A 27,943-nucleotide genomic window follows, 5' to 3' on the forward strand; every position below is an offset into this window, starting at 1 on the left:
TTTTTTCTGCCTCTTTTTCTTTTGGTTGCAAAATATATTTCTGTTTATGTTATGAATGCTGATTACATCATTAGGGGAAAGTCATTTGAAAGGGATGCCTGAGCTCGAAAGTTCAATGATTATGTTAATTCAGCTCCTGCTCACTGCTAGACTCCGTAACCCCTTTGCACCAGTTCCTTCCCATAGCAAACAGCAAGTACCACACATTTTTGCTGTTTTTAGACAGAACTGTGCTTTGCATCAACCAGATCCTATGATGTCATCAGGGTTTGCTGGGTGGACAAAAATATATAAAAATAAGAAAGTCGCAGATAAACAAAAGGATGTTAGCAGGGAAACGCCTTCACTAGAAAGCATTTGGCAAACCTTTTCCATTTTGTTTACCAAGCATGTAAAAGCAGTGCCATGAATTATGCTGAAGCTGAACACTCATCTGACTTCCACCACAACAAAAGAAAGGTTTGCCAAACATTGTTTTGTGAAGACAGTGACCCTTTTGAACTTTGTAACTTTCATTTTTTTTTAAAAGAGGTACTTGGTAATTAACTGCTTCTTGATGGATGTACTACTGCAGCAGTTTCTCAGTACTTCTTTAAAAAAACTCATATGTATTTTCATGGGTTGTTATCAATATCAAAGATCCTAATGACATTGCACAAATCACCCTAATGACTCAAAGTTACTGTTTAGTTGGCACACCTTTTTTAAAAAAAGGAAAATATTTTTAAGCAACTTTACAAAGTAGTTATTTGGGGGCACATTAAATGATCTGTGTCAGTCCAACCAAATTTTAGCTAAATATATAAAAATAGACATTGCACTCCATTTATAGGACAGCCCTGCTTTTGGAAACAGCACTGTAACATAAATGAAACATCACAAGTGTCCCTGGAGCCAAGGAACATCACCTCACAAATAATTTCATCCCCCGCCTCTAAGCTTTAAACTGCTGTGGCAAAGGTGAATTGTGCCGCCTGCTGTCAGTGCCATCATTTTCACAGCCCCAGCCACTTTTCCCATCCCCATCTGCCACAACGGGGAAGGTCTGTGCCCTGAATTGCAAAATCACGAACGCAATTTGAGGACAACTGCACGTGTGCAACATTGCACTGAAAGCAGCTCTCCAATACAAATGAGGTATAGAACTATCTGCAATGTGCAATGCAAGATTAGTAACAACCACAATGCTAAAAATTGGCCTTTTGAAACAGATCAGGTGTGTCCTTAATGAAACACTGCTTGCAAAGCACAAATGAAAAGGATACTGTCTGTTTAAATCATTTTATTAACGCACAATTGCTAGTCTTATGTATAAATGATTTCCCATGCTCCATGCATTAGACTTTAAGCTTCAGTAAGGCTGTGTTAGCATGCTAGTTCTACAGATATAGACCTGAAGGTGCATGTGCTCACTGGGTGAGGGGGATAGGAATAGACAGAGAAGTGGGGAGTTAAATGCTGGTTGCAGGATCTCAGAAAATGCCTTAGAATGTAATCAGTAGTGATTCTGAACAAATGTCCTTTTTCCACCCAAACAATTTGAAATACATTGCTTTCTTAATTCCTGGATTAGAGTATCAAAGGAAGAAAGGTCAACTGAGCAATTATGGGGCACTATGATTGATCTCAGTTGGAGTGAAATTGCAGTGTGATATTAGTAAATTCAGGAAGCCTGTGCTTCCAGTGAGGAGCCATGCTCTGCGGGATTGTGGTCAGAGCTGGGCTACAACACTGGAGCATCGATTCTCTTAGCAGTTTCATTTGAGCACAGCTCTTCACTGGGAGTGTAAAAATCATTGAATTTATCCTTTGGTGATTTCCTTACATTAGTACGTAAATATGTCATTCGTTTCTCATTATATGTGAAGAGATTTTTTGTTTTGCTTTCATTCCCAACTTGTTCTTCATGTGGAAGGCCACACCACAAAAAAGCTTGGCCTGTGTCTAGCTTTAAAAACGTAGCAGATCTGTAGAAACCACTAAAGGAGAGGGAGGGAGGGTCAGTCCACTCAGACAGTCCATGCCATTTCTGAAATGCTTCTTCATAGGCCTGTAATGTTGCTGAGTGTTTCAAAAAATAAATTAAATAGTGGGCTAGAGATTGGTGAAGGAATTTCCTTTGGGTGGAAAAGGGTTCAGGTTTCTGTATTGAGATTATTCATCCTAGGTCATTTTCAGGAAGGGATGTTTTTACAGGTTCCCAATTCAGCATGTTCACTAGTAGGTAAAAATTTCGACTTGGGAGAAGTGCATGTGCACAAACCAACTTCCATTCCTAAATGGCATCCTCTGTCGGGAAGGGCGGCATACATAAATGCAGAGAGGTTAGACCGCCATGCCTAAACTGATCTACTTATTGACTTCCTTACACTGTCATCAGTAGCTGCCTTATCTATTATCACCTCAGGCAGTAGTCGTCCACCAGGTAGGGTAGCTCCTGGGCCACCGATAAGTGAGACCACACCATTGCAGTCCACTGTGCTGTTCCTTTTCACATTGACTGGAAGAACTGGAAACATTTTTGATGACTTGCTGGGTTGACTGTAGCCACTGTAGCTATTCCTCCTGTTGGGCTCCCTGTTTGGAACAAACAAAGAATTCTTCCGATTTCCATCTGTTTCTTCCACTGTGCTGTGTTCGTCATCGGCAAATTCAGTTTCCGAACCGGGTTCTTTCCGATCTCTAATACTGAAAATACTGCTTTTGCTGTCGAATCTAGTTAGGTTTGGTGACCCCAAAATACTTAGTTGAGACTGCAAAAAGAACAATTAAACATTTCAATGACTAAGACAACAATAATTTTAACTCAAAAATAATAGTGACATTTTTTTAAGATGAAGTTTATGCTCATCCAGATGAAGGATCTGAGTGCTTAGGAATAAAAGACTTTTTCTTGGTTACAAACTGATAGCGCCAAAAAAAGTTTAGAGGGATTCACAACACCAAGGGCCCCTTTAAGTTTACTGTCTCACTCTTCTGTCAAAAGCATTGTAATTAATTCCACATAATACTTATTTATGTATCCGTCTGGACAATGAGTGCCAGCAAAGCAATTTGACCATCACAGTTGGTCCTGATCCTATTCTCACTGATGCCCATGTAAATTCACCTGCCAGCAAGAATCACTAAATTATAACAAGGAGCAAGAACTTTTTTTTTTCATTTGTTTGTGGGATGTGGGCGTTGCTGGCTAGGCCAGCATTTATTGCCCATCATTAATTGCCCTTAAACTGAATGGCTTGCTAGGCCATTTCAGACGGCAGTTAAGAGCTAACCTCATTGCTGTGGGTCTGGAGTCACATGTAGGCCAGACCAGGTAAGGATGGCAGATTTCCTTCCCCAAAGGACAGTAGTGAATCAGATGGGTTTTTACCACAATCAACATGGTTTCATAGTCATCATGAGACTAGCTTTTAATTCCAGATTTATTAATTGAATTCAAATTTCACCATCTGCCATGGTGGGATTTGAACTCATGTCCCCAGAGCAATACCCTGGGTCTCTGGGTTACTAGTCCAGTGACATTACCACTACGCCACCACCTCCCTGTAAACTAGGACTGATTTTTCTTTTGCCCTCTGGTCCATGGGTGTTGAACCTCTACTGCTATCCCATCTAAGATCAGCTAACTCAGCATAAGACAGGAATAGAACCTTGACCTTGCTGATGGCCATGGCTCAGTTCTACAATGAGCAATGAAATGACCAACTGAGCCATCAGGGGAGCTACCTACATGACATATTGACACTCCTGCATTCTCTCCATCTCTCTAATAGCAGTAAAACGGCAGACCGAAGTGGAGGCAGTTTATTTTTAGTTTGTGAGCTGTCACTTTTTCAGTCTCTTGTGGGCTGATGGCATCCCTTGATGGTTGAGGACAACATTCACAGGATGGTGTTAAAAAGGGTCTGTGATATCATTTAGCGAGTTTCTCTGAACATCTAATTATTACAAGCTTATATGAAAATACCAACCTGTACGGTGTTATTCACAGATAAAAGAACTAATGGTAATAACGTTTAGCAAAGCAATTATCTATAGACTAGAAGCCTGGAAATTAAGCTGGGCAATGTAATCATAGGAACACTTTATGCGTTTGCAAGGAATTGCTTTCTCCACTATTTCAACAGAGGTACCCAGCATATTTAAAGCAAACAGATTAACTCCTCTGTTAAAATAATTGGATTTAATACAACTGCATTCAGAATTTGTATGATTATATTTGCGTGTTTGATGGGCTAAATGGTCTTCTTCTGTGCAGTACTATTCTATGATTCTATAATTTCAAGGCCACAATGTCTACTAAAATTTAATTCTTTTGAGTCCTGAAATGGCTTTTCATTTTTTAAAAACAAACACATTTCCATTAACATGCCGGCAAAATAATTTCTCCAGATTTTGAATAAGGAACTGGAAATGGAGCAACAAACAGAATAAATGAATATTGTCTAATTCATACATTGAAATAAACAGAGATGCTTATTTCCTTCTCTTTAGGCTTTGCCATACAATGTAATATTTTCCTAATTGAGAAGGTGATCAAGCAGCCTATCCCCAAGTTTCAGCTAATACCAGATGTTCCTACTTATGTATGAATGACTCACTGTGAGAAATTGCATAGCTTCAGCCTGCTGCTTCCTCCAATAGTTAAGCTGAGATTGGGAAGTCACAGTACAGTGACTTGTTGACACTAACCTGTGTCGTCACACTGTGTGAAAACGCACTGCAGCACCAATGTGCTTCATCACCTCGCACTTCAATCTGGTGATTTTGATGTTGAAACTTGACTCCAGTGTGCAGAGTTACTTTTCATAGACCAATGTATTCTTGCAATACAGAACAATAAACCAGTGAAAGAGTGGAGGTAGTACAGTGGTAAAATTAGTTCCTTTGAAATGCAAAGACTTCCAATGACGGCACAGGTTCTAGCTTGCCAGAGGGCGAAATAGTTCTGCTATAGAGGACTCAGGTGCTAACTTTGAGGGCCGAGACCACTGAAGTAGGCTGACACCAGGAAATGCTTGATGCATTGGACAGTCTGCAAGCAAACTTGCCCCGAATGTCGCAGAGCACTGAAGAATCCAGCTTCGACTTGTCTCAAGGCTTCACGCAGAGCATGGAGACCATTCTATCCAACAGGAAGTGAGTGGTCTGTTCCGTTAACACTGCAGTGGCAGCCACTGTGATGGAGCCTCTACTGACAGTTGCCATGACAGCTCAGATGGCTGCCATCAGCATTTCTATTATGTACACTTTCTATGCTGATACTTACCTGTTACAACAGAGAACAGAAGTGCAGCTTCTGTTAACACCACATTGCACCCCAAGAAATGCCAGGTTACCATTTCAAGGCTGCAATTCCCTATTCAGCAAATTCCCAATCTCAAGCAGACCACTATGAGACCTTCCAAGCGAAAGCCTGGCATTATTCCACAGGAAAAGTCTATGGCTAGTCACCTCAAGACATGTTTACATTCCACCTGGAGCCCTGCAACATTGGTAGAAACCTTGGTATAAGGTTACCTACCAATGGTATTGTAAGGAAAAACTTAGATTGGAAAGCATATGTTTGGGGAATTTCTGAAGTACGATGACAATTGGGGTCTGTAGTACTCTGGAGTTTAAACATGCCCCACTATCGACATCCTGGGGGTTACCATTGACCAGAAACTGAACTGGAACAGCTATGTAAGTACTGTGGCTACAAAAGCAGGTCAGAGGCTGGGAATTCTGTGGCGAGTAACTCACCTCCTGTCTCCCCAATGCCTGTTCACCGTCTACAAGGCACAAGTCAGGAGTGTGATGGAATACTCTCCACTTACCTGGATGGGTGCAGCTCCAACAACACTCAAGAAGCTCAACACCATCCAGTACAAAGCAGCCTGCTTGATTGGCACCCCATCCACAACCTTCAACATTCACTCCCTTCACCACTGATGCACAGTGGCAGCAGTGTGTACCATCTACAAGATGAATGCAGCAACTCACCAAGGCTCCTTCGAGAGCACCTTCCAAACCCGTGACCTCTACCAACTAGAAGGACAAGGGCAGCAGATACATGGGAACACCACTACCTGCAAGTTTCCCTCTAAGCCGCACACCATCCTGACTTGGAACTATATCGCCGTTCCTTCACTGTCGCTGGGTCAAAATCCTGGAACTCCCTCCCTAACAGCACTGTGGGTGTACCTAACCCACATGGACTGCAGCAGTTCAAGAAGGCAGCTCACCACCACCTTCTCAAGGGCAATTAGGGATGGACAATAAATGCTGACTTTGCAGTGATGCCCATATCCCATGAAATGAAAAAAAAAAATGCGGCAACTTCTGCTGCTGAGGAATTCTGATATTGCATTCAGAGGGGACAATACAAAATGTATTATAATTAGTTCACCAATCTCATTGCTAAATTTATCATTCCATATTTTATTTAACTTTTTTTGGCAGCAGTGATGTCACCAATTTTATTATGACTGAGCAATATGTGCCCAATGATCTATCGCCATAGAATAGCCATTAGTCAGCTGGCCCAGTTACTCAATTGTGACTGTTTTTCTCTCAGTATTTTATTGGTCTCCATTTGCATTACATAGCATAATAACCAGAACAAATCGAGAAAGCACTGTACCTGGTTCATGGGATATTTCATTCCGTGTGGTAAATGCCTGCCTCTTTTACTGATCCCATTGTCAGATTCTGATTTTAAAATCTTTTCGTGGTCGCCTTTCTCCTCCCCTTCTGAGTGCCCCCTCGTTTGCTTTCGCTTCCTCCGCCTGTTTCTTCTTTCCTTTGCACTTTTTGAACTGAGTTTTGACAACTCTGATGAGCTTTGTGACATTCTCCCTTCTTCATCTTCGTCAAGTGCATCTTCAGAAACTGTCCCCGCAGAGGTGGCTGCTGCAGCAGCCAGCTATTCACACAGATAAACAAACAGAGTCACCTTTCAATTGGTGTTTCACTGAAAAGTTTACACAGATTGTCTGACACAAAGGAATAAAAGTGATCTTGAAGAGGTTTGGATGAAACAATGTCCTTTCCTTTCAGCTATGTCTGTTTGAAACCTTTTTTGCCCATGACAGCTTTTGAAAGGAAATGAATTTGGGGCAGTCTGAATCTAGTTCTAATGGCTACAAATCCACATTGCATTATATGACTGTCACGAGCTCACGAGAAATGTGCACCATATATTGCAATGCATTAGGCTGAGCCGAGGTTAGTGCAGACAGCATATATTTGTACGGAGTTAATTTATTGAATTAAATTATTTTGTGCTCATAAATGCTGATTTAACATGAAAAATGGAGGAATGGATGATTCAAATGCAAGTAGGATACTTGACTTGGACTGTGAGTACAGAACCCAAGGATATGGGTACAAAATTAACAAATTTCAAGTGAAGCTCAAGAACATGAGAATTTCTTGCCCCATCCCCCACCACAGTAGTTTTGATTAATGTTTTAAAAATGGACAATTATCTGATTCAAATGTAAATTAAGGTTACAAGAGGTGTGATGCACTGTGTGAAACACAATGAGCTGAAAATTATAAAAGCAAAATACTGCAGATGCTGGAAATCTGAAATAAAAACAGAAAATGCCGGAAGTACTCAGCACGTCAGGCAGCATCTGTAGAGAGAGAAGCAGAGTTAATAATGTTTCAGGTAAGTGACCTTTCATCAGAACTGGCAAAAGTTACAAAAGAATTAGGTTTTAAGCAAGTAAGGGGGTTGGTTTGGTAGGGAAGAGAACAAAAGGGAAGGTGCGTGATAGGGCAGAGGGCAGGAGAGATTAAATAACAAACCTGTCCTGGGACAAAGGCAAAGAGCGTGTTAATGCTGGACCTTAAAATTATGCTGTGCGAATGTGTGTGAATGCTTAGGGAGTTTGCAGGAAATTAATTTGTCTGCGATTTTAACAGAAGCATTAACTTTTTTATTTTTAACTGGTTAATGTGCCTCCAGTAAAACAGCAGACAAAGGAATTTCATTCAAATGCATTAAATGCTTACAAACTATTATTTGTATATCATAATTCTAAGCCCAATGCTTCCTGAGCTGTGAGAACCATGGAAATATCAGGTCATGGAAAGTTAATAGCCAAAATAGAATAGTGCAGGCTGCAAGGATAATTAAATGTTTTGGAGTATTGCACGATCGGTTTGGTAGGAAGTTGGAGGCAGTGAAAAACCTTGCAGAACCTTCCCACAGGAAATTAATTTGGATCTAGCCCATGTAGGGCAGTATGTATACAGTCTGTAGAAAGAATAGAATTGTTGAATCAAGTAGTTTTTCCTTAATCCTTGTTTTCTCTTGTTCTTTTGAAGACCTCAGGCATTGTAAACATTACATGCAACGCGCAGTTTTTAAACATTTTCACTGTCACTCAGCTTTCCCTTTACACCGAGAATGGCAATGATAAGCTGAATTTTGTTTTGATAGTTTGAAGCTAGTTAAATTTTTTTTAGACTTCTCTCCCCTTTCCGAGATCGTGGAAAGATTTTAGCTATTGTGCATTGTCATATCCACTACACTGTCCAGAAGAATCTTCTAATAGCTTGGCAACGGAAAGTGACATAAACATTAAGAATTCTTATTTAGTTCCATGTTATGACCAGGTGAGAAAGGGGTCTAGGGTTCCCTATCAGCCTTCACCTGGTCTTACCGTAACAGGGTTTAATTTTTAACACAACTAATTTTTTTAGCTCCCCCTTAGTGAATCCTTGTTCACTAACTTCCAATTCTAAGGCAAAGAAACTAGCCAAACAGGTTTTCTTAGGTTTAAAGCAAAAAAGGTTGAACTTTATTAAACTTAAACTCTAATTTGGTTAACGCCTACGGATATGCAACACGCCATGCTAGCTTGCATTCGCGATACACACATGCAGATAGAGACAGAAAATAACAGAAGAAATAAAGTGGAAAAGTGTAAGGCAATATCTGAAGATTAGTCAACATGGCTTTGTCGGCGGAGATCGTGTCTAATAAATTTGATTGAATTTTTCAAGGAGGTGACTAGGTGTGTAGATGAGGGTAAAGCAGTTTATGTAGTCTACATGGACTTCAGTAAAGCTTTTGATAAAGTCCCTCATGGGAGATTGGTTAAGAAGATAAGAACCCATGGGATCCAGGGCAATTTGGCAAACTGGATCCAAAACTGGCTTAGTGGCAGGAGGAAGAGGGTGATGGTCGAGGGTTGTTTTTGCAATTGGAAGCCTGTGTACCACAGGGATCGCTGCTGGGACCCTTGCTGTTTGTAGTGTACATTAATGATTTAGATGTGAATATAGGAGGCATGATCAGTAAGTTCGCAGATGACACGAAAATTGGTGGTGTTGTAAATAGTGAGGAGAAAAGCCTTAGACTACAGGACGATACAGATGGGCTGGTAAGATGGGCAGAGCAGTGGCAAATGGAGTTTAATCCTGAGAAGTGTAAGGTGATGCATTTTGGGAGGACTAACAAGGCAAGGGAATATACAATGGATGGTAGGACCCTAGGAAGTACAGAGGGTCAGAGGGACCTTGGTGTACTTGTCCATAGATCACTGAAGGCAGCAGCACAGGTAGATAAGGTGGTTAGGAAGGCATATGGGATACTTGCCTTTTTTAGCCGAGGCGAATAAGAATAAGAATATAGGAGCAGGGAGGTTATGATGGAGCTATATAAAATGCTAGTTAGGCCACAGCTGGAGTACTGTGTACAGTTCTGGGCACCATACTATAGGAAGGATGTGATTGCACTGGAGAGGATGCAGAGGAGATTCACCAGGATGTTGCCTGGGCTGGAGCATTTCAGCTATGAAGAGAGACTGGATAGGCTAGGGTTGTTTTCCTTAGAGCAGAGAAGGCTCGGGGGGGCCTGATTGAGGTATACAAAATTGAGGAGCATAGATAGGGTAGATAGGAAGAAACTTTTTCCCTTAGCGGAGGTGTCAATAACCAGGGGGCATAGATTTAAGGTAAGGGGCAGGAGGTTTAGAGGGGATTTGAGGAAAAACTTTTTCACCCAGAGGGTGGTTGGAATATGGAACACATTGTCTGAAGAGGTGGTAGAGGCAGGAACCCTCACAACATTTAAGTATTCAGATGAGCACTTGAAACACCACGGCATACAAGGCTATGGGCCAAGTGCTGGAAAATGGGATTAGAATAGATAGGTGCTTGATGGTCGGCACGGACACAATGGGCCAAAGGGCATGTTTCTGTGCTTTATGACTCTATATGGGCCATGCTTTCACTAGGGTTACTCTGTTGCCTCCTAGTTAAGTCAAGTAGTCTCAGCTCTCTTTATTCGCATTCTTTCTGGAAGGTTCTTTCTCTCTCTCCTGCCTCTGTCTTCACGTTCTTTCTGGAAGGCTCTTTCTTTCCCTCTCTCCTGTAATTCAAGTTTCCTCTGTTCCAATTTTATATTTGCTAGCTGTACCCTGTCAGAGTCTACTTCTAACCCAGCTTCTGTGTCTTCAGATTCAAGGGAAAAATGGTCTTAGGCGTCCAGACTTCCTAGCCTTGCCACCTACAGTGATCCCACACTGCTCAGCCATTTTCCTCAACTCCTCCATAGACAGTGCTTTTAGCTTATCCCAAGTTACTTCACCCTGGCTTGGGGAGCCACTAGCTTCAGTTGCAGACATGTTAGTATTCAAGCATAAACAACCACAAGAAAACCTGTATTGGAATCATGCTCTTTTTTGATTGGGAACAATTTGGCTTCCCAATTCCAATTTCTCTCATTTTTCTGTGGGTAAAATCTTGGATGCTAGCCCCCAAATTTATGTTATGTCCAGATGAGAAAGGGGTCTAGAGTTCCCTATCAGCCTTCACCTGGCCTTACCATAACAGGGTTTAATTTTTAACAGACTGTTTCTTTTAGCTCCCCCTTAGTGAATCCTTGTTCACTAACTTCCAATTCTAAGGCAAAGAAACTAGCCAAACAGGTTTTCTTAGGTTTAAAGAAAAAAAGGTTGAACTTTATTGAACTTAAACTCTAATTCGGTTAACACCTACGGATACACGACACGCCCATGACAGCATGCATAAGCGATACACACATGCGGATAGAGACAGAAAAGAGCAGAAGAAATAAAGTGTAAAAGTTTGAGGCAATATCTGAAGATGGTTTTGGTTACTGTTCTTCGAGCTCGCTGTAGAGTCCTTGATTGTAGATAGGTCTTACATTTCGTTGGGGCTCAGTATTCCTCGTAAACCTTGCTGGATGTAGGAAACTTTCTCTCTTGAAGTTCATGTGCTCTCAGTGGGTCCAAAGGCTTGTGAGAAAGAGATGGGAGCAGACAGGAGAGGTCTTCTCACTCCAGGAGCAAACAGTCTTTCTGAGTTCAAAAACTCTGTGGCTAGTTCAGAAAACCCTGGACCAGCTAGTTAGTCATGTGGACAGCTGGTTTAATCAGTCCTGGCTTTTGTGGATTGTATCACCTTAGCAGTCTCTGGAATGCTTTTCCTTATACCTTCAATGTCTGGTGATAAAAATCCATTGTGGGTTGAACATGTCAGGGAATGGTCCTTTTGTCTCCACAAGCACTGTCTGTTAGTATGCAAATGTTTTTCAGCTAAGTGTCTGGCAGCCCTTGTAACAGGTCTTCTCTTCTTCCCAGCAAGTTTAAAATCAATGTTCATTTGACAAAATTAATATGCCTCATTCTTGGCGGGTGGGGGCCTGCATGACATCCAATAGAGAGAGTAATTCTAGTATGGAATGGATATCACCATCTACATTTAATTCCCACAGATGATTCAATTAGGAGAACACCCTTTACAAAATAAATTATCACAACAGCCCAAAAAACTGGTCTAAGTAACAGACCCTAGCTATGGTGAGGGATATGTATTTACCTTTGTACAAACTAATGGATTTTTCTTTTGAATTAATACTCAATAAGATTCGACAAATGCAAGGCTATACATACTGGAAGAGGAAACAGGAAATCCTTGTGTGCAACGTTGGGCATTTTACCTTAAAAAGGACAATGCCATTCTGGAGATTGTTCAGAGAAGACAACAATAATTTTAGGATTTAGGGCCCTACATCATGGAGCGAGGCTCACAAAACTGAATATGCATTCACTGAAGAGAAGATTAAGAGGCAATATGATCCAAGATCTTTAAAATGTTGAGAACCACGAGATGAAAACTGTCACCTTTGAGTGCAGAATTAGAGGACACAAGTATCGAACTTACAAACTTCCAGTAAAACTCAAAATTAGCAAAATATTCTCTCTCATGGTGTGGTGGACAAATGGAATAGAATCCCAACCAAAGCAGTCAATGTTATTTTGCTGAACAGCTTTGAAAAGGACTGTATGAATGCCTAGCTTGGAATGGGATTGAGGGCTATAAGGACAGAGATCCTTCTGTGGGGTATGGAATTTGATGGGTTCTCAATTAGCAAGACTTTGGGAAAGTCACGCCAGTGAAGGCAATCATCATGGATGAGGGACGTAGAATATACAGTTAACTAGGATTTTGCTTGATTTACCTTTGGGATGTGGGTAGAAATTATGCAGAAGCTTTCCTCAAGAGTTGCAATAAGCTTGGTAAAATCCACAATGGAATGGATTGCACATGGCCTGAATGGCCTCTTGTCATTCAGTGATTGTGATCTAGGCATATGTATGCTATTACCACTGGCAGATATTTTGAAACTACAGGAACTTGCTCAGGTTCAACTTAAGTAACATTACAACAATGGATACACTCCAAAAGTACTTCATTGGCTGTGAAGCGCCTGGTGGTTGTGAAAGGTGCTACATAAATGCAAGTCTTTCTTTCTATTCAACTTTGTGGTATTATTAATTTCAACTCAATGAACCTCCATAAAAGTAAATGGCTACACAAGTTATACAGATTGCTCCCAGATCGACTATTAATTTGTCCTTCTAGTGTAGGATCTCAATGGTATCTTCCTTGAAGTATCTGGATTTATGGTAATGTAGGAACAGGACCAAAGCATTGCCTTTGAAATTGGTAAAGGAAATACCATGTAAACTGCCAGGCAATGCCCACACAATATGGAGTTCAGCTATTGAACTGAGTGCTGAGAAGTAAACTTTAAATATAGGTTTTTAAGCAATTAAGACATTATCCCTGGCTTGGGCTCAGGGAAGAAGCACTTAGTGAACTGTAAACAGGTCACAAACACCTTATATTTGTGCAGGCCCCTTTGTTAAAAGTAAGGCTTTAAAGCAGGTGGGGTTGACCTGTCCAGAAATCCATGCTTCAGTACTGACTTGTTGGGAATGATACATAAAAAGGGATGAGCCCTTTTGACGTGTAGTTCTTTGTCTTTGCTAAAAGTCGAACTCTTTCCTTGTCTTTGTGTTAACCAGAAACCATCTATGTCCTCCATTCTTCTTCTGCAGGATCTTTTACTTTACAGGTGTAAAGAAGGTACCTTTAAGAACAGAATGTCAGAGGTTTGAAGCTAAATTGCAGCTACACCAGCCACTCAGGCAGAGAAAAGATTGTGACTTAACTGCAAATAGTCTGAGATTGAGAAACGTGTTAGTTAAGCCAATTCAGATATAATCATTCGTTCGTCAGGTGAGTTCAATTGAAATCAAAGATCGAAGTGAAACAGATAACAGTGCTATAAAGGGGTTCATCAACTCAACACTCCAGAAGCTAACACCTGAGTCCCAGGGAAGAAAGGGGATTTACTCAACTGTAATGCTCATGAAGATGAGGTCATGTAAGCTCTGAACATTATTAATCACACACACAGACTTGTGCTATTTGATAGACTGCTATTCAAGGCTGATAACCAGTCAGCTATTTAAAGGATTATTGAAATTAATTTTGCCAATTTATAATGTCACTCCAGTCACCACTATAGTTAATACTCAGCATCTGTTAGTGCCGATTTACAGTAATACACTGATTTGCCTGGGTAACCTTTGCTGTTTGCTTTGTTAAGTAACTCTGTCCATTAATAATTTGCTACTCAACGGCTAGGTAACTCTGATTGCAATGATGCATGTCTATTAAACGTTCGTGGACTGAATTTTAACTTTTAAGTTGTGATTTGTAATTGATAAATAGCATTTAGTGCATGACTTGAGATTTGGTTTCTTCCTTGATGATTTTGCAAGAAAGCATTAATCCAGTCTCTCAAGAGCTTCAGGATAACCTAGTCGAGGGTTAGTAAATTAAATTCATGGCTTAAATATAAGACAGTTTGGTGAGCCAAGACAGGCATTATTCCCTGCAGTGGGAGGTAAAACCCGAGAGATGGTTCCCTAGTGAGGAGTTAAAGAAGGGTATTAAAGGATTCATCTGGTTCCTTGGCATATATCAGGATACTGAAATCCAACTATCTTACAGTAACTTGTTACCACCATTTAATTCACAAGGAAATGTACATGCTGAAATGACTTGACTTCAAAGCAGAGGTTTGTGTAATGAATCCAGCTTATTTTTTCACTCAACTTCTTTGGCAGTTTTCTCTTACGGAAGTAGTAACAGGAAGAATTGTCACAAGTAATAACAGGAAGACAGTTATGTATGATTCTTCACATTTCAAACTCAGGAAGCTTTATGCCTTTATCCATTAGGAAATATGAACTGCTTGAAGTTCTGGAGACTCCATTTTTGATTCTTCAACATTTATGAAGAATTTGAAGACACCAAAATCTTGCTCCATTAGAAGGAACAATCTTCATCTTTTTTTTTATTCATTCATGGGATGTGGGCGACGCTGGCCAGGCCAACATTTATTGCCCATCCCTAATTGCCCTTGAGAAGGTGGTGGTGAACTGCCTTCTTGAACCGCTGCAGTCCATTTGGGGTAGGTACACCCACAGTACTGTTAGGAAGGGAGTTCCAGGATTTTGACCCAGCGACAGTGAAGGAACAGTGATATAGTTCCAAGTCAGGATGGTGTGTGACTTGGAAGGGAACTTGCAGGTGGTGGTGTTCCCATGTATTTGCTGCCCTTGTCCTTCTAATTGGTAGAGGTCGCAGATTTGGAAGGTCCTGTCTGAGGAGCCTTGGTGTATTGCTGCAGTGCATCTTGTAGATGGTACACACTGCTGCCACTGTTCATCGAGTTTGAAAGAAGGATTCTAAATAAATTTGAAGACTCGATCTAAATTTTCAAGATGGAACTTAGTTTTAAGTTTGCACACTGAAAGATGGAGAATGTGTTTTCCCTCAGCACATCAGTGCGAAAGATAAGGCAGAAGCATTTGCAACAATCTTCAGATAGAAGTGCCGAGTTGATGATCCATCTCGGCCTCCTCCTGAAGTCCCCAGCATCACAGATGCCAGACTTCAGCGAATTCGATTCACTCCACGTGATATCAAAAAACGAGTGAAGGCACTGGATACTGCAAAGGCTATGGGCCCTGACAATATTCCGGCAATACTACTGAAGACCTGTGCTCCAGAACTTGCCGTGCCCCTAGCCAAGCTGTTCCAGTACAGCTACAACACTGGCATCTACCCTGCAATGTGGAAAATTGCCCAGGTATATCCTGTACACAAAAAGCAGACAAGTCCAACCCGGACGATTACCGCCCCATCAGCCTACTCTCAATCATCAGTAAAGTGATGAAAGGTGTCATCAACAGTGCCATCAAGCAGCACTAACTTAACAATAACCCGCTCAGTGACGCTCAGTTTGGGTTCCGCCAGGGGCACTCAGCTCCTAATGTCATTACAGCCTTGGTTCAAACATGGACAAAAGAGCTGAACTCAAGAGGTGAGGTGAGAGTGACTGCCCTTGACATCAAGGCAGCATTTGACCGAGTATGGCATCAAGGAGCCCTAGCAAAACTGAGGTCAATGGCAATCAGGGGAAAACCCTCCGCTGGTTGGGGTCATACCTAGCGCAAAGGAAGATGGTTGTGGTTGTTGGAGGTTAATCATCTGAGCTCCAGGACATCACTGCAGGAGTTCCTCAGGGTAGTGTCCTAGGCCCAACCATCTTCAGCTGCTTCATCAATGACCTTCCTTCAATCATAAGGTCAGAAGTGGGGATGTTCGCTGATGTTTGCACAATGTTCAGCACCATTCGTTACTCCTCAGATACTGAAGCAGTCCGTCTAGAAATGCAGCAAGACCTGGACAATATCCAGGCTTGGGCTGATAAGTGGCAAGTAACATTCGTGCCATACAAGTGCCAGGCAATGACCATCTCAAACAAAAGAGAATCTAACCATCTCCCCTTGACATTCAATGACATTACCATCGCTGAATCCCCCACTATCAACATCCTAGGGGCTCCCATTGACCAGAAACTGAACTGGAGTCGCCAAATAAATACCGTGGCTACAAGAGCAGGTCAGAGGATAGGAATCCAGTGGAAAGTAACTCACTTCCTGACTTCCCAAAGCCTGTCCACCATCTATCTACAAGGCACAAGTCAGGAGTGCGATGGAATACTCTCCATTTGCCTGGATGGGTGCAGCTCCAACAACACTCAAGAAGCTCGACACTATCCTGGACAAAGCAGCCTGCTTGATTGGCACCCCATCTACAAACATTCACTCCCTCCACCACCGACGCACAGTGGCAGTAGTGTGTACCATCTACAAGATGCACTGCAGCAATGCACCAAGGCTCCTTAGACAGCACCTTCCAAACCCGCGACTTCTACCAACTAGAAGGACAAGGGGCAGCAAATGCGGGGAACACCACCACCTGCAAGTTCCCCTCCAAGTCACACACCATCCTGACTTGGAACTATATCGCCGTTCCTTCACTGTCGCTGGGTCAAAAACCTGGAATTCCCTTCCTAACAGCACTGTGGTGTACCTACCCCATTTGGACTGCAGCGGTTCAAGAAGGCAGCTCACCACCACCTTCTCAATGGCAATTAGGGATGGGCAATAAATGCTGGCCTGGCCAGTGACGCCACATCCCATGAATGAATTTTTAAAAATTGAAAAAATTGGCTTCAATGTGACAAACAATAGGGACAAATCTGAGCTAGATCTTTCAGCAGTGTTACATAGATGAAAAGGAACTTCAACAAGTACCAAGAACAGATATCCATCAAAGAACAGACAACTCTAGCAATTAGCTTGTTAGACTTCCCCATAGAACGGGGAAGATGAAAAGTGAACTGAAGGATGTTACTGCAGAAACGATAGTCTACAACACGGAAATGAATATTCTTTGCACCTACAGTTGTAATCATTGATATTCATTGGGGCTGTTGTAATCTCATGTTGAATCCTTTTTACTAGTTAGCCTGTTGAATTATCTTGGATCCCAACCATATGCGAACCTTCCAGGCACTGTAGACACTGTAAAGTAAAACAAGTCAAACACTTTCAGGTATGCCTCTTGTCATGCAGGCCCCCACCAGCCGAGGATGAGGCATTATTAATTTCACCACATAGACACTAAATTTCAAATTGTTGCTGGGAAGAAGAGAAGGCCTGTTACAAGGACTGCCAGACCTTGGCCGGAAAAAAGACATTCGCATATTAACAGACAGTGCTTGGAAAGGACAAAGGACCATTCATTGACATACAATACACAGAGCCAAGACATGGTCAGGCCAGTTAGTCACATGACTAACTTGCTCGACAACTTGGGGGTTTCTGAATTGTACAGTTTGAACTGAGAGCCTGCAGAAAGCTGAATGCTCCTGGACTGAAGCAGACCTCCTCTCCTGTTTGTCAGCTCCCATCTCTTTCTCACGGAACTCCAAAACCCACTGAAGATGCATGAACCCCAAGAGAGAAAAGTCTCCTCCAGCGAACAAGGTTTAAGAAGAATACTGGGCCCCAACGAAAAGCAAGATCTACTTACAATCAAGGACTCTACAGTGAACCTGAAGAACCATAACAACAACTCTTCAGATATTGCCTCAAACTTTTCCACTTTATTTTTCTTCTGCTATTTTCTGTCTCTATTTGCATGTGTGTATCGCGAATGCATGCTAGCTTAGGCGCATCATGTAGGCGTCAACTGAATTAGAGTTTACGTTTAAATTTAATAAATTTCAACTTTTCTTCTTTAAACCTAAGTAAGCCAGTTTGTGCTGGTTTCTTTGCCTTATAATTGGAAAGCTGTGAACAAGGATTCACCAAGGGAGAGCTAAAAACAGTGTGTTTAAAATTAAAACCTGTTACAGTAAGAACAGGTGAAGGCAGAAAGGGAACCCTAGACCTCTTTCTCACCTGGCTGTAACACTCTAAATATAATAAAATTGTCTCAATTAACATTGTGCATTTTTGAACACTATCCAAATAAGCAAGACTGTGAACTAGCTTGTAAAGTGAGGCTGAATCTTCAGTAGAGGCAGATGAAGGCTTTTACTTGACTAAGATTTCAATGGCTCACTCATCCACTAAAGAACATGGCAACTAATCCTTCTACTTGTACAGGGGGCTCATATGACTATAGTTGTTCTGGCTCCAAAGCCATTCAATGGGCTTGAAAGAGACTGAAGTCCGTTTTAGAGAGGATCAAACTCTGCGGCAGGACTTTCATTAATTGTTGCAAGGGCAATATTTTGCAGAACTAACTCATATTTCTCTTGCTAACGCTTGCCCTGATCGTATATATTCTTTCAACCTGAAACGTGAACTCTGTTTGTCTCTCCACAGATGCTGCCTGACCTACTCAGTATTTTCAGTATATCAGATTTCCAGCATCGACAGTTGTTGTTTCTTGAGGGAATAATGTACCAAATTTGCTACTAGACATAAGACTATCTATATCTATGTATAAGCATTGGTAATTGTATGGTGAAGGCCAGATCTGATGGAGAAGCTTTACTTCAATCTGGTTAATCCTATTAAATGAACAGAATTCAAAAGATATTCCGTAACCCTGATTGACAACATTGTGTCCTGCAAATGCCCAAAAAACTGAGGTCATTAACTTTTTTTGGATTAGGTGAGAGGATGCAGAGGTAGGCAACCAAGACATATCAGGAACTCAAGGTGTGAGGAAAGGTTACGTAAGCGGTGTTTGTTCACGTAGGAAAAGAAAAAAACTTCAACATGACCTGAACTTTTCAAGATTCAACAAAGTTGATCCTGGAAAATTGATCATCATTGTAAAGAGCTCAAATATGAAGGGACACAAGTTAAAAACAAGAATTTTAGAAGTAAGGAAGAATCAGAAGGAATATTTTCATCCAAAAGGTGACCTGGAGATTCAGTTTCTACTGAAGGCCATTAAACAAAATATTATTAGAAGCAACTGGATGCATTTCTGGACAGAGATTGAATGATGAAAAGACTGGATTGAAATTAATCAAATATGGATGGAGTTTGTTGGACAAATTGATCTCTTTTGGACTGGGTTATTGTGCTTCAATAGCAAGAAACAATGCAAAATCTGTTCAAAGCCCTTACTGTAGATCATCTGCTTATAAATCCTGATTAGCATCGCATACAATTTGTCATAACACTTGGTTAACTACATGTTAATATGCTCTTATTTTTGTTTCCAGTTCTTAACATTTGCAATTGCACTAATGAGTCATTACATTGTTAAAAGGAACTACCAAGCCATAATTAAATTTATGAAAACTTTAATCATGCTAAAATTCTGTATGAACTGTTTAATATTGACCTGCTTTCTGCAAAGCATTGCCAAGCTAGTCCTATTTTGGAAATCAGGGCTCCAAGCAGTTAGGTTGTTGCAATATGAACAACAACATATAATTTGTAAGCTGCTAAAGAATTTTCCCTGTTGTTAAATATGAAAGCTTAGAAAGTATACCTAGTAATATTAGCAGGCAAATGTATTTGTATCACATTCCTCTGTCCACTGTTTTAATGGAAATGTTACCTCATTTACCACTCTATTAATATCGTAGACAGAGGAACAAGAAGAAATTTTGTTATGTGCTTGGCTGGCAATAATTCTAGGCTTCAAAGTGTGCATTCCAATGATTACTTCAATTAAGTAAGTTTCAGTTAGGACAGTCTTCCTTTAAGAAATATATCGCTTTAACCCAATTTAAGCCAGTCAAATAAGCCAGCAGGGGCAGGGTGAAATTCCTCCTGTTAATTTAAGCAAAAAAAGTAGAAAATACAATAAAAGATATAAAATTGTAAACTCTAAAACCCAAATAAAAACACCAATAATGCTGAAACTGCAATGCAGGCTAATCCACATCTGTAAGAGAAAGACTTACTGGTGCTTTATTGTGACCTTTTCATCAGAATTGGGAGTCAGGCTGAAACACAGGAACATAGATAGGAACAGGAGGAGGCCATTCAGCCTCTCAAGCCCACTCTGTCATTCAATTAGATCATGGCTGATCTGAATCTTAACACCATCTACCCGCTTTTGATCTATATCCATTAATGCCCTTACCTAACAAAATCCATCAATTTTAGTCTTGAAAATTTCAATAGAACCAGCATCCACAACCTTTGGGGTCGGTTGGTGGGGGGGGGGGTGGGCAGTGTGGGGTTGCGGGGCGGGTCAAAAATTACATATTTTCACTGTCCTTTATGTGAAAAATTGATTCCTGATTTCTCTCCTAAATGGCCTAGCTCTAAATTTAAGGTTATACCCCCTTGTTCATGATTTTCCTATCAGAGGAAACAGCTTCTTTCCAATTACTCCATAAAATCCTTTTATCATTCTAAACACTTTGATCAGGTCACCCCCTCAACCTTCTAAACTCAAGGAAATATAAACCAAATTTTATGCAACCTGTTCTTAAAATTTAACCCTTGAAACCGTGGTATCATTCTGGTGAAACCGCACTGTACCCCCTTCATACTCAATATATCTTTTCTGAGGTGCAGTGTCCAAAACTGAACGCAGTCCTCCAGATGAGATCTGACCAAGGCTCTGGATAACTGAAGCATCACTTCCTCCCCTTTGTATTCCAATCCTCTTGAGATAGGAGCCATTAGCCTTTTTGATTTTTTGTACCTGTGCACTAGCTTTAATGATGTGTACATGGCCAACTAAATCCCTTTTCTCCTCCAGTTCCTACTCTCTCATCATTAAGAAAATATTCCAATTTGTCTTTCTCAGATCCCCACATTGAAGGACATCTGCCACAGTTTTGCTCATTCACTCAGACTATCAATGGTCCTTTGTGAAAGCTGAATGTAGGACTAGTAAATAGGGAGCCAGGTTCGTCAGTAACGTTATTGACAGGAGAAAATTCAATTCACAGTTTTCATTAATACATAGTACCAGAAGGTAACTTGTGATTTAACAAATACCCCACATCAAAGTGTCCGATTCACCATTTGTCTCGAATTTTTAAAGGCATTAGCGGCCTCTTTAGGAAAATAGCATATTTAAACTCTACTCCTTTTCCCTCTTTGTTTTTGCCTGCCCTCTATTAGGAATGTACCAGATGCAAAAAATCATCATTATCAATCGAGCTGGCCCAGTGAAACAATTATGGCAGGAACCGAACTGGCATTCTTTTGTGGTGAACAGATACCTTGCACGTGAGGGCATGTGTTCCACTATCCTCAGCTTCTCCATTTCTGATACAAATTGTGAACGTTCTGTTGGGAGTGGATGTGCTGGTTTCTGACTGAAAACGAGTAATAAGAAATCACTCACTGCAACAAACCGCTTGCTCTAACTGTTGGGGAGAAACGGCACTGGTCGTAGCAACTTTGTAAATCCATTCGGAAAGAACACAATTGCAATGTTGCTATGGATACCAACCAGAGCAAATCTTTTTAAGGTTTGACCTCAAATACCTCATGCTTGTCCTACTCTGACACCACCCTTGTATAAAGATTTAAGCCACGAACCAAAGCATCCTCTTGCTGTTTCTTCAGTTGTTCCAGCATCTGCTTAAATTCCAGTTCTTTCTGCTCAGCTTCCTCCATGGTAGCTTGGTTTTGTTCCTCATAGGCCATGGCGACAACAGCCAGAATCAGGTTCACCAGGTAAAAAGAACCCACGAAGATGACAAGAACAAAAAAGATCATGTATGTTTTCCCCGCTGCTCTTAACGTCTGCAAAAGACACAATTTGTTTTTGAGTTAATCTTTATGAAACGTATAGTTTGGCTAATATAGCCATCAAGCATGTTAATGTACAGTGATACCCATCTACCAGCTTTACCGTTATAGAATCATAGAATGGTCATAGCACAGAAGGAGGCCATTCAGCCTGTCGTGTCTGTGCCAGCTCTCTGCCACTCCACCACCCTTTCCCTTTAGCCCTGTGAATTTTCTCTCTTCAGGTGCTTATCCAATTCCCTTTTGAAAGCCACGATTGAATCTGCCTTCCCCCCACCCTTAGGCAGTGCATTCCAGATCCTAACCACTTGCTGCATAAAAAAAATGTTTTCTCATGTCGCCATTGGCTGTTTTGTCAATCACCTTAAATCCATGTCCTCTGGTTCTCTACCCTTCCGCCAATGCAAACAGTTTCTCTCTATCTAATCTGTCTAGACCCCTCATGATTTTGAACACCTCTATCAAATCTCATCTTAACCTTCTTTTCTCCTATCTCATATGCCAGATATAAAAACTCACTGTTAATGGCATTTTTACCCACATCTTAAAAACAGTTCAAAGCACTTCATACTCAGTGAATGATTTATGTCGGCAAATGCAGCAGCTATTTTGCATGCATCAAGATCCCACAAACAGCAATGAGATAAAAGGACCAGCAATCTGTTTGATAGCATTGGTTGAGGGAGGAGTATTGGCTCAGACATTGGGAGAACTTCCCTGCTCTTCTCTGAATTGTGCAATGGAATTCTTTCTGCTCACCTGAACAGGCAGGACTTTAGATTAACATCTCATCTGAAGAGTAACACCTCTGACAATGCTGCACTCCCTCAGTACTGCACTGGACTGTCAGCCTATACTGGGCAGAATTTAATGTGGCCGTTTACGGCGGGTATGGCGGTGTGGGGGGGGGAAGGGGGAAATCACATTGGAGCTGTCTGCCCCAAAATCAGATGTTGTGATATCAGTTCCGGATTTTGTCAGCGGCGGGAAAGCACCATGCAGCATTGACGCCCCGACGCAACAAGGAGATATTTTAAATTGAATTGCTCTTTTAAATACATTTATGTATAATGAATTACAATTTAATAATAGGCACTTGATTTCGTGAATGGCGGGTGGCACTCATGCCTCTGGGCTCATGACTGTTAAAACCTGGTGGCACCGAGGTGAGCGACCACAGCACTGCGACAGGGAAGCAGTCCTGAGCATTGCTGCAGAGCGGAAGAGGGGGTTTCGGAGGCTATCGTTGGATTGTGTTGCTGCAGGCTCTGCAAGGAGGTTTGGGGTCTTGGGGGCTTGTGGGTGTGAGGGGGCTGTATTGGGTTACCTAACTGCTGTGTGATGTGGTTGATCGGTCACACTGCTGGAACAGATGGTGGGCCATCAGCAAGGCTGGGCTCTGAGGTTCATCAGGAGCTCTGCTGTCAGAGCTGTCAAAAGCTCAGCTGACAAGGCAGGGTCGACTCTGCATCGACAGTGATCTGCAGGCCCACAGGTCACCTGGCAAGGGTCTCATACACCTTGCCTTTTTGGACCCCCGTGGCATGATGCAGCGCCTCCGATGGAGGGAGGACCAAGAGGCAGCTGTGTCTGTCCGTGAGGCTCCACGAGAGCAACAGCAGCCAGCCATACCAAGAAGGGCCCGCGTGTGCCAGAGTGTGTATAGGACTCGAATCAGCTACCTCCAAGTGTCCGAACACCATTATCAATGAAGACTACGGCTTTCCAGAGAGACCGACAACAACTTGTGCGCCCTGCTGCAGGACGAGTTGTGACATGTGGGATTTGGGGGTCATCCCATGCCAGTGGCCCTGAGGATCACCATAGCACTAAACCGCTACACCTCTGGATCTTTCCAGGGATCCACCGGGGATGAGCGTGGGGTCCCCGGGCAGCAGCACATCGCTGCATCAAGGAGATGACCAATGCCCTGATCAAGAAGACCAGTACCGGACTGACAATGACAGTCAGGCTGAGAAGGCCATTGGCTTCAGGGCCATCGCTGGATTCCCCCAGGTGCAGGGTATGATAGATTGCATGCATGTGGCCATCAAGGCTCCCACAGAGCAGCCAGCCACCTACATCAACAGGAAGTGTTTCCATTCCATCAACATTCAACTGGTCTGCGACCACTGAAAGTGTTGAAGACGAGGTGCTGGAGGCCAGACAAGTTGAGAGATGTGCAAAGGAGGCAAGAGACAACCTCATAATTACCTGTTTCCAGCAAACCTAATGTCCACTCACTGCGAATGCAATAAACACTCACCTTCAGGCATGAATTCTGTCACCTCTTTTCCATTTGTGGCCCCTGATTGCAACCAGCTGCAATGCATGCCAGTGCCCATGGGAAAACATATGTTAATGAGGCTATGGTCACATTGACATTGCATTAAAGGGGAAGGGGGGGGGGGGGGGGGAGGGAAGTCAGCAGCTTACAATTGAGGCATAATTGAACATGGCATTCAGACAATGATGGCTAATGAGTTGCACAAAAGAACATTTAATGATGATGACATCACATAGATGTGGAGGGCAGCCTCTCCTCCTTCCTTTGAAGGCTCACCTGAACCTCCCTGGTCACCAGAGATGGATGATGAGTGGGAAAAGTCTCCAGGCTCCTGTTCCTTCTCTCGCCTTGCCACTGCTGCCTCAAGCTCATGGCCAAGGTGTTGGTGTGCAGGTCTGCGCGCATCTGTGGAATGTGGCTCTCCATGAGGGTCGCCAACCTCTTAATGGAGGAAGCTATGTGCTCACACGCCTGAGACATGGCAGCAGTCATGGCCTGGATGGACTCCTCCATCGTACGTTCATGGCTGCGCATGGCCTCTGGCATCTCCACCAGATGTTGCCTTACCTCTCTCTGCAACTCCAGCATGCCCTGTGCTGTCGACACCAGAGGCTCGTCATCAGCCTGGGGCTCAGCATGAGCCTGGCCACTCACAGTCCTCCAACTGTCAGAAGCCTCGGCAGTCTCAGCCTCAGCCAGCTGCTCAAGCTCTCCCCAGTTTGTGGCCTTGATTCTAAAGCCAAGCGGTTACCCACCGGGGTGAAAGTATCTGCACTGGAAGGTGCAGGAGAGCCATGGAACGGTGAATCCTCTCATTGGTCCTCTTGCTCAGAGGTGGGCAACTGTCCCTCTGTTGCTGCAGTCTCCTGTGGACACCAAACTGCATGAGAGGACACAAACACGTGAGGGTTAGGGCTGTGGAGATCTCGTCATGTCAACCAGGCATGATGTGGTTCGCCATAATTAGTCTGTTGATGGAAGACAATCCTCACTCTCTCACACAGGGACTCCAGTCTCCCTGTCCAAAATTGCACGGCCGCCCTGGGTCCCCACCAGTTCCAATGCCTCTTCCTCAGTGGTGATGAAAGGATGCAGATCAGGGACTCCTCCACCAGTCCAAGCTGTCTCCCTCCTATTCTGGGCCCTCTTGTCCTGCAAGAGGAAGGATAGAGATCATGGAGATTGGCAGAGAGATCAGCATGACATTTTTGCTAGTGTCAGATCCTCATCCCCTGTTGGGGGGATCTGATAGCTCTCATGCTGATACACACTGTCAGGGGAGTTAAGGGGGGGGGCGGGTGGTGTTGGTGTTGGTGAGCTACGAAAGACTGTGTTCCTGGCCAAAATGCAGCCATGCATCTATCAGGATGAGGTCCTGACCTCGCCCCTCTGTTATCGCCATGGTAGTGCCACCCTCCTCATGTCGCGCATCCCCCCAAGTAAACACATGCGATCCCCAAAAAGGCAAGAGTTATGGAGCACTCACCTTGGCAGAACGCAGGAGGTCGTTGACCCTCTTCCTGCACTGGACCCAGTTGTATTGTGTGACCCCATGGCTGCTAACCTCTTCTGCGATCTCCGTCCAGGCTTGCTTGGTCAGGCAGGAGGACCTCTTCTTGCCATCGTTGGGGAAGAAAACCTCCTGCCTTTCCCTGACAGCCTGGAGGAGAATCTGCAGGAAGGCGTCACTGAACTGTGGCGCTTCCTTTGTCTTGTCGCGGCCATCATTTGCTGCCCTCCCTGGTAGGTTGGTGGTGGGGGGTGGTCCAGGATCAATCACACTCAGTTTAAAGCTGCACCAAGCGGCCGATGAATCTAAGGCAGGATTGAATGCAGGGCTGGCAGGCTTTTAAATATGGTGCCAGCAACTGCTCCAAAGTCATCTGACGCTGTATTCGGCGACTCATATCCCGCCCCTGCCACATGATTGGGAGGGCCCACATCTCCAATATGCAAAACGGCCACCCACCGCATGATCGAAGTGGGGCAACTGCCCACATGACGGACGGGAACGATGCCCATTTCCGGGCCTGCCACCGGTCATAAAATTCAGCCCATTCTGTGCTAAAGTTCTGGAGTTGGTACTGTGCAAGTTCACATAGCATGTCACCAAATAAAGTTGTCATCATAGAAGAGATTTGGCAAATTGATTTTGATGGGGAGAAAATATTGCAGGGCTCACTAACCTTTGGTATAAGTTCCCAGAACATGAAACTGGGAGCACGAAATTGGTGGGATGCGTGTCAGGCATCGTTAGCCCAGGATCAAAATCACATGGATTTCAGGTTCACCAAGTTTAATTGCCCATAGTCAATAACACACAGTATTGCTGGCACCAACCATATACCAGGTATTGACCTATACTTCATATCGCATGTGATGATTATATACTCTCAAAAAGGTTTACCAGTTCCAAACGCTTTTAGTGAGGCTTATTGAAAACGTGAGTTCAACTGCTCAAATTAAATGGATTTATCCTTTGTTAAAATAGGAACAGAGGAATTTTATACAAATTTGTCAATTCCTTTAAAAGGAGGAGCTGGATAGATATCTGGGTGGCACTAGAACTGGAGATTATAAGGGATAGGTAAAGACTAAGACTATCAAATGCCTCATGCAACCTGGTGGCTTCTGCGCTTCTGGGTCAGGGTGTCATCTGTGAAGTGCAGCAAACCATGGTTGAATAGTGGAAGTGTGTTGCTGGACAAATATTCTGCAATTTTGCTCAAATACCTTTGGGAATCAGGAAATACTCAAGTAGAACCTTTCCTCTTGAAATTAAATAGACACATGATATGGTACATTTCACCTGCGCTGTGATAGGAATGGGCTTGATGGGCTGAATGGCCTCGAGTCGATTTTCCTTGGGAGAAGAGCTCTTGCATGTCATGTGTTATATATAACAAAAATTTAAACCCATTCTTCATACATTACACAAAGCGCACACAGCAAATATTCCTGTATTCTTTGTACACATTTAAGATTTTGCTCTGAATATTGAAACGATGGAACTATTCCCCCTAAATTGGTAATTAACCTGGAAGCCCTGTTCTATTGTTTGCCAAATCAGAGCAATGAACAGACTAGTTACAGAACTCTTGAAAATTATGGGTAAGCAGTTATCAACAGCTTTTTTCTTAAATCACTATTTTGTCCTAAGGATCTTGAAATTGTCTCCCATGCGCTTTCATTTCTCTGTAGAATTCTGTACAATTTTCCAATTTCCCATGTCTGTTTGAGCATAGGCTCTGCTGCTGGCCCTGGGCCATGAAAGGAAAGTAGCAGCAGATTGATAGTGTGCTGCAGGAGCAGGTTGAGTCAGGATTACTGCCAGAACGGAACTGCTATTTTAGACACAGTTAGCCAATGGATGTTACTCATAAGGGGCTAAGTGCCAGAAATGAACAATTCCAATGACAATTCTGATGCATTTTATAAGCAAAAATCAAATTAGTATTCACAGGATTTATTCCCCCACCCCACCTCCGCCAAAAAAAAGTATTTTCCTTCCCTATTTTCTCCCTTCCGTACAATCTCCTGAAGGTCTTGGCTTTTTGCTGGAGTGTTGATTTCATGAACAGCTTCCAGTGTTTCACTCAAGTGGCTATAATTCATGCCTGAGCCCAGTCAGAGTACCGGCAGCACAGGGAACATCACAGCCAAGCCTAATCCTGCCCCTCATCCAATGCTATCGCACAAACCTCCAGCCAGCATTGCTACAGGGCGATCC

General features: G+C 42.7%; 1 protein-coding gene across 12 annotated transcripts in view; it reads right to left on the reverse strand.

Annotated features, from left to right (window-relative positions):
* The window catches only part of LOC137358726 (sodium channel protein type 8 subunit alpha-like), a 238,476-nt gene that overhangs the window by 89,972 nt on the left and 120,561 nt on the right, over positions 1 to 27,943 (reverse strand). For 9 of the 12 annotated variants that reach the window (XM_068024971.1, XM_068024984.1, XM_068024972.1 and 6 more), the window contains 3 exons: positions 21,714 to 21,920; positions 6,629 to 6,910; positions 2,403 to 2,753 (listed from right to left, as the gene is read on the reverse strand). The exons of 1 other annotated variant lie outside the window; for it this stretch is intronic. In XM_068024971.1, coding sequence (XP_067881072.1) covers positions 2,403 to 2,753; positions 6,629 to 6,910; positions 21,714 to 21,920 — 840 coding nt within the window. Of the gene's footprint in view, positions 1 to 2,402; positions 2,754 to 6,628; positions 6,911 to 17,137; positions 17,227 to 21,713; positions 21,921 to 27,943 lie in introns of those variants that run through there. 2 more of the 12 variants (XM_068024980.1, XM_068024982.1) reach the window with 2 other exon arrangements.

The sequence above is a fragment of the Heterodontus francisci genome, chromosome X, assembly GCF_036365525.1.
Source record: "Heterodontus francisci isolate sHetFra1 chromosome X, sHetFra1.hap1, whole genome shotgun sequence".
Taxonomy (NCBI): Eukaryota; Metazoa; Chordata; class Chondrichthyes; order Heterodontiformes; family Heterodontidae; genus Heterodontus; species Heterodontus francisci.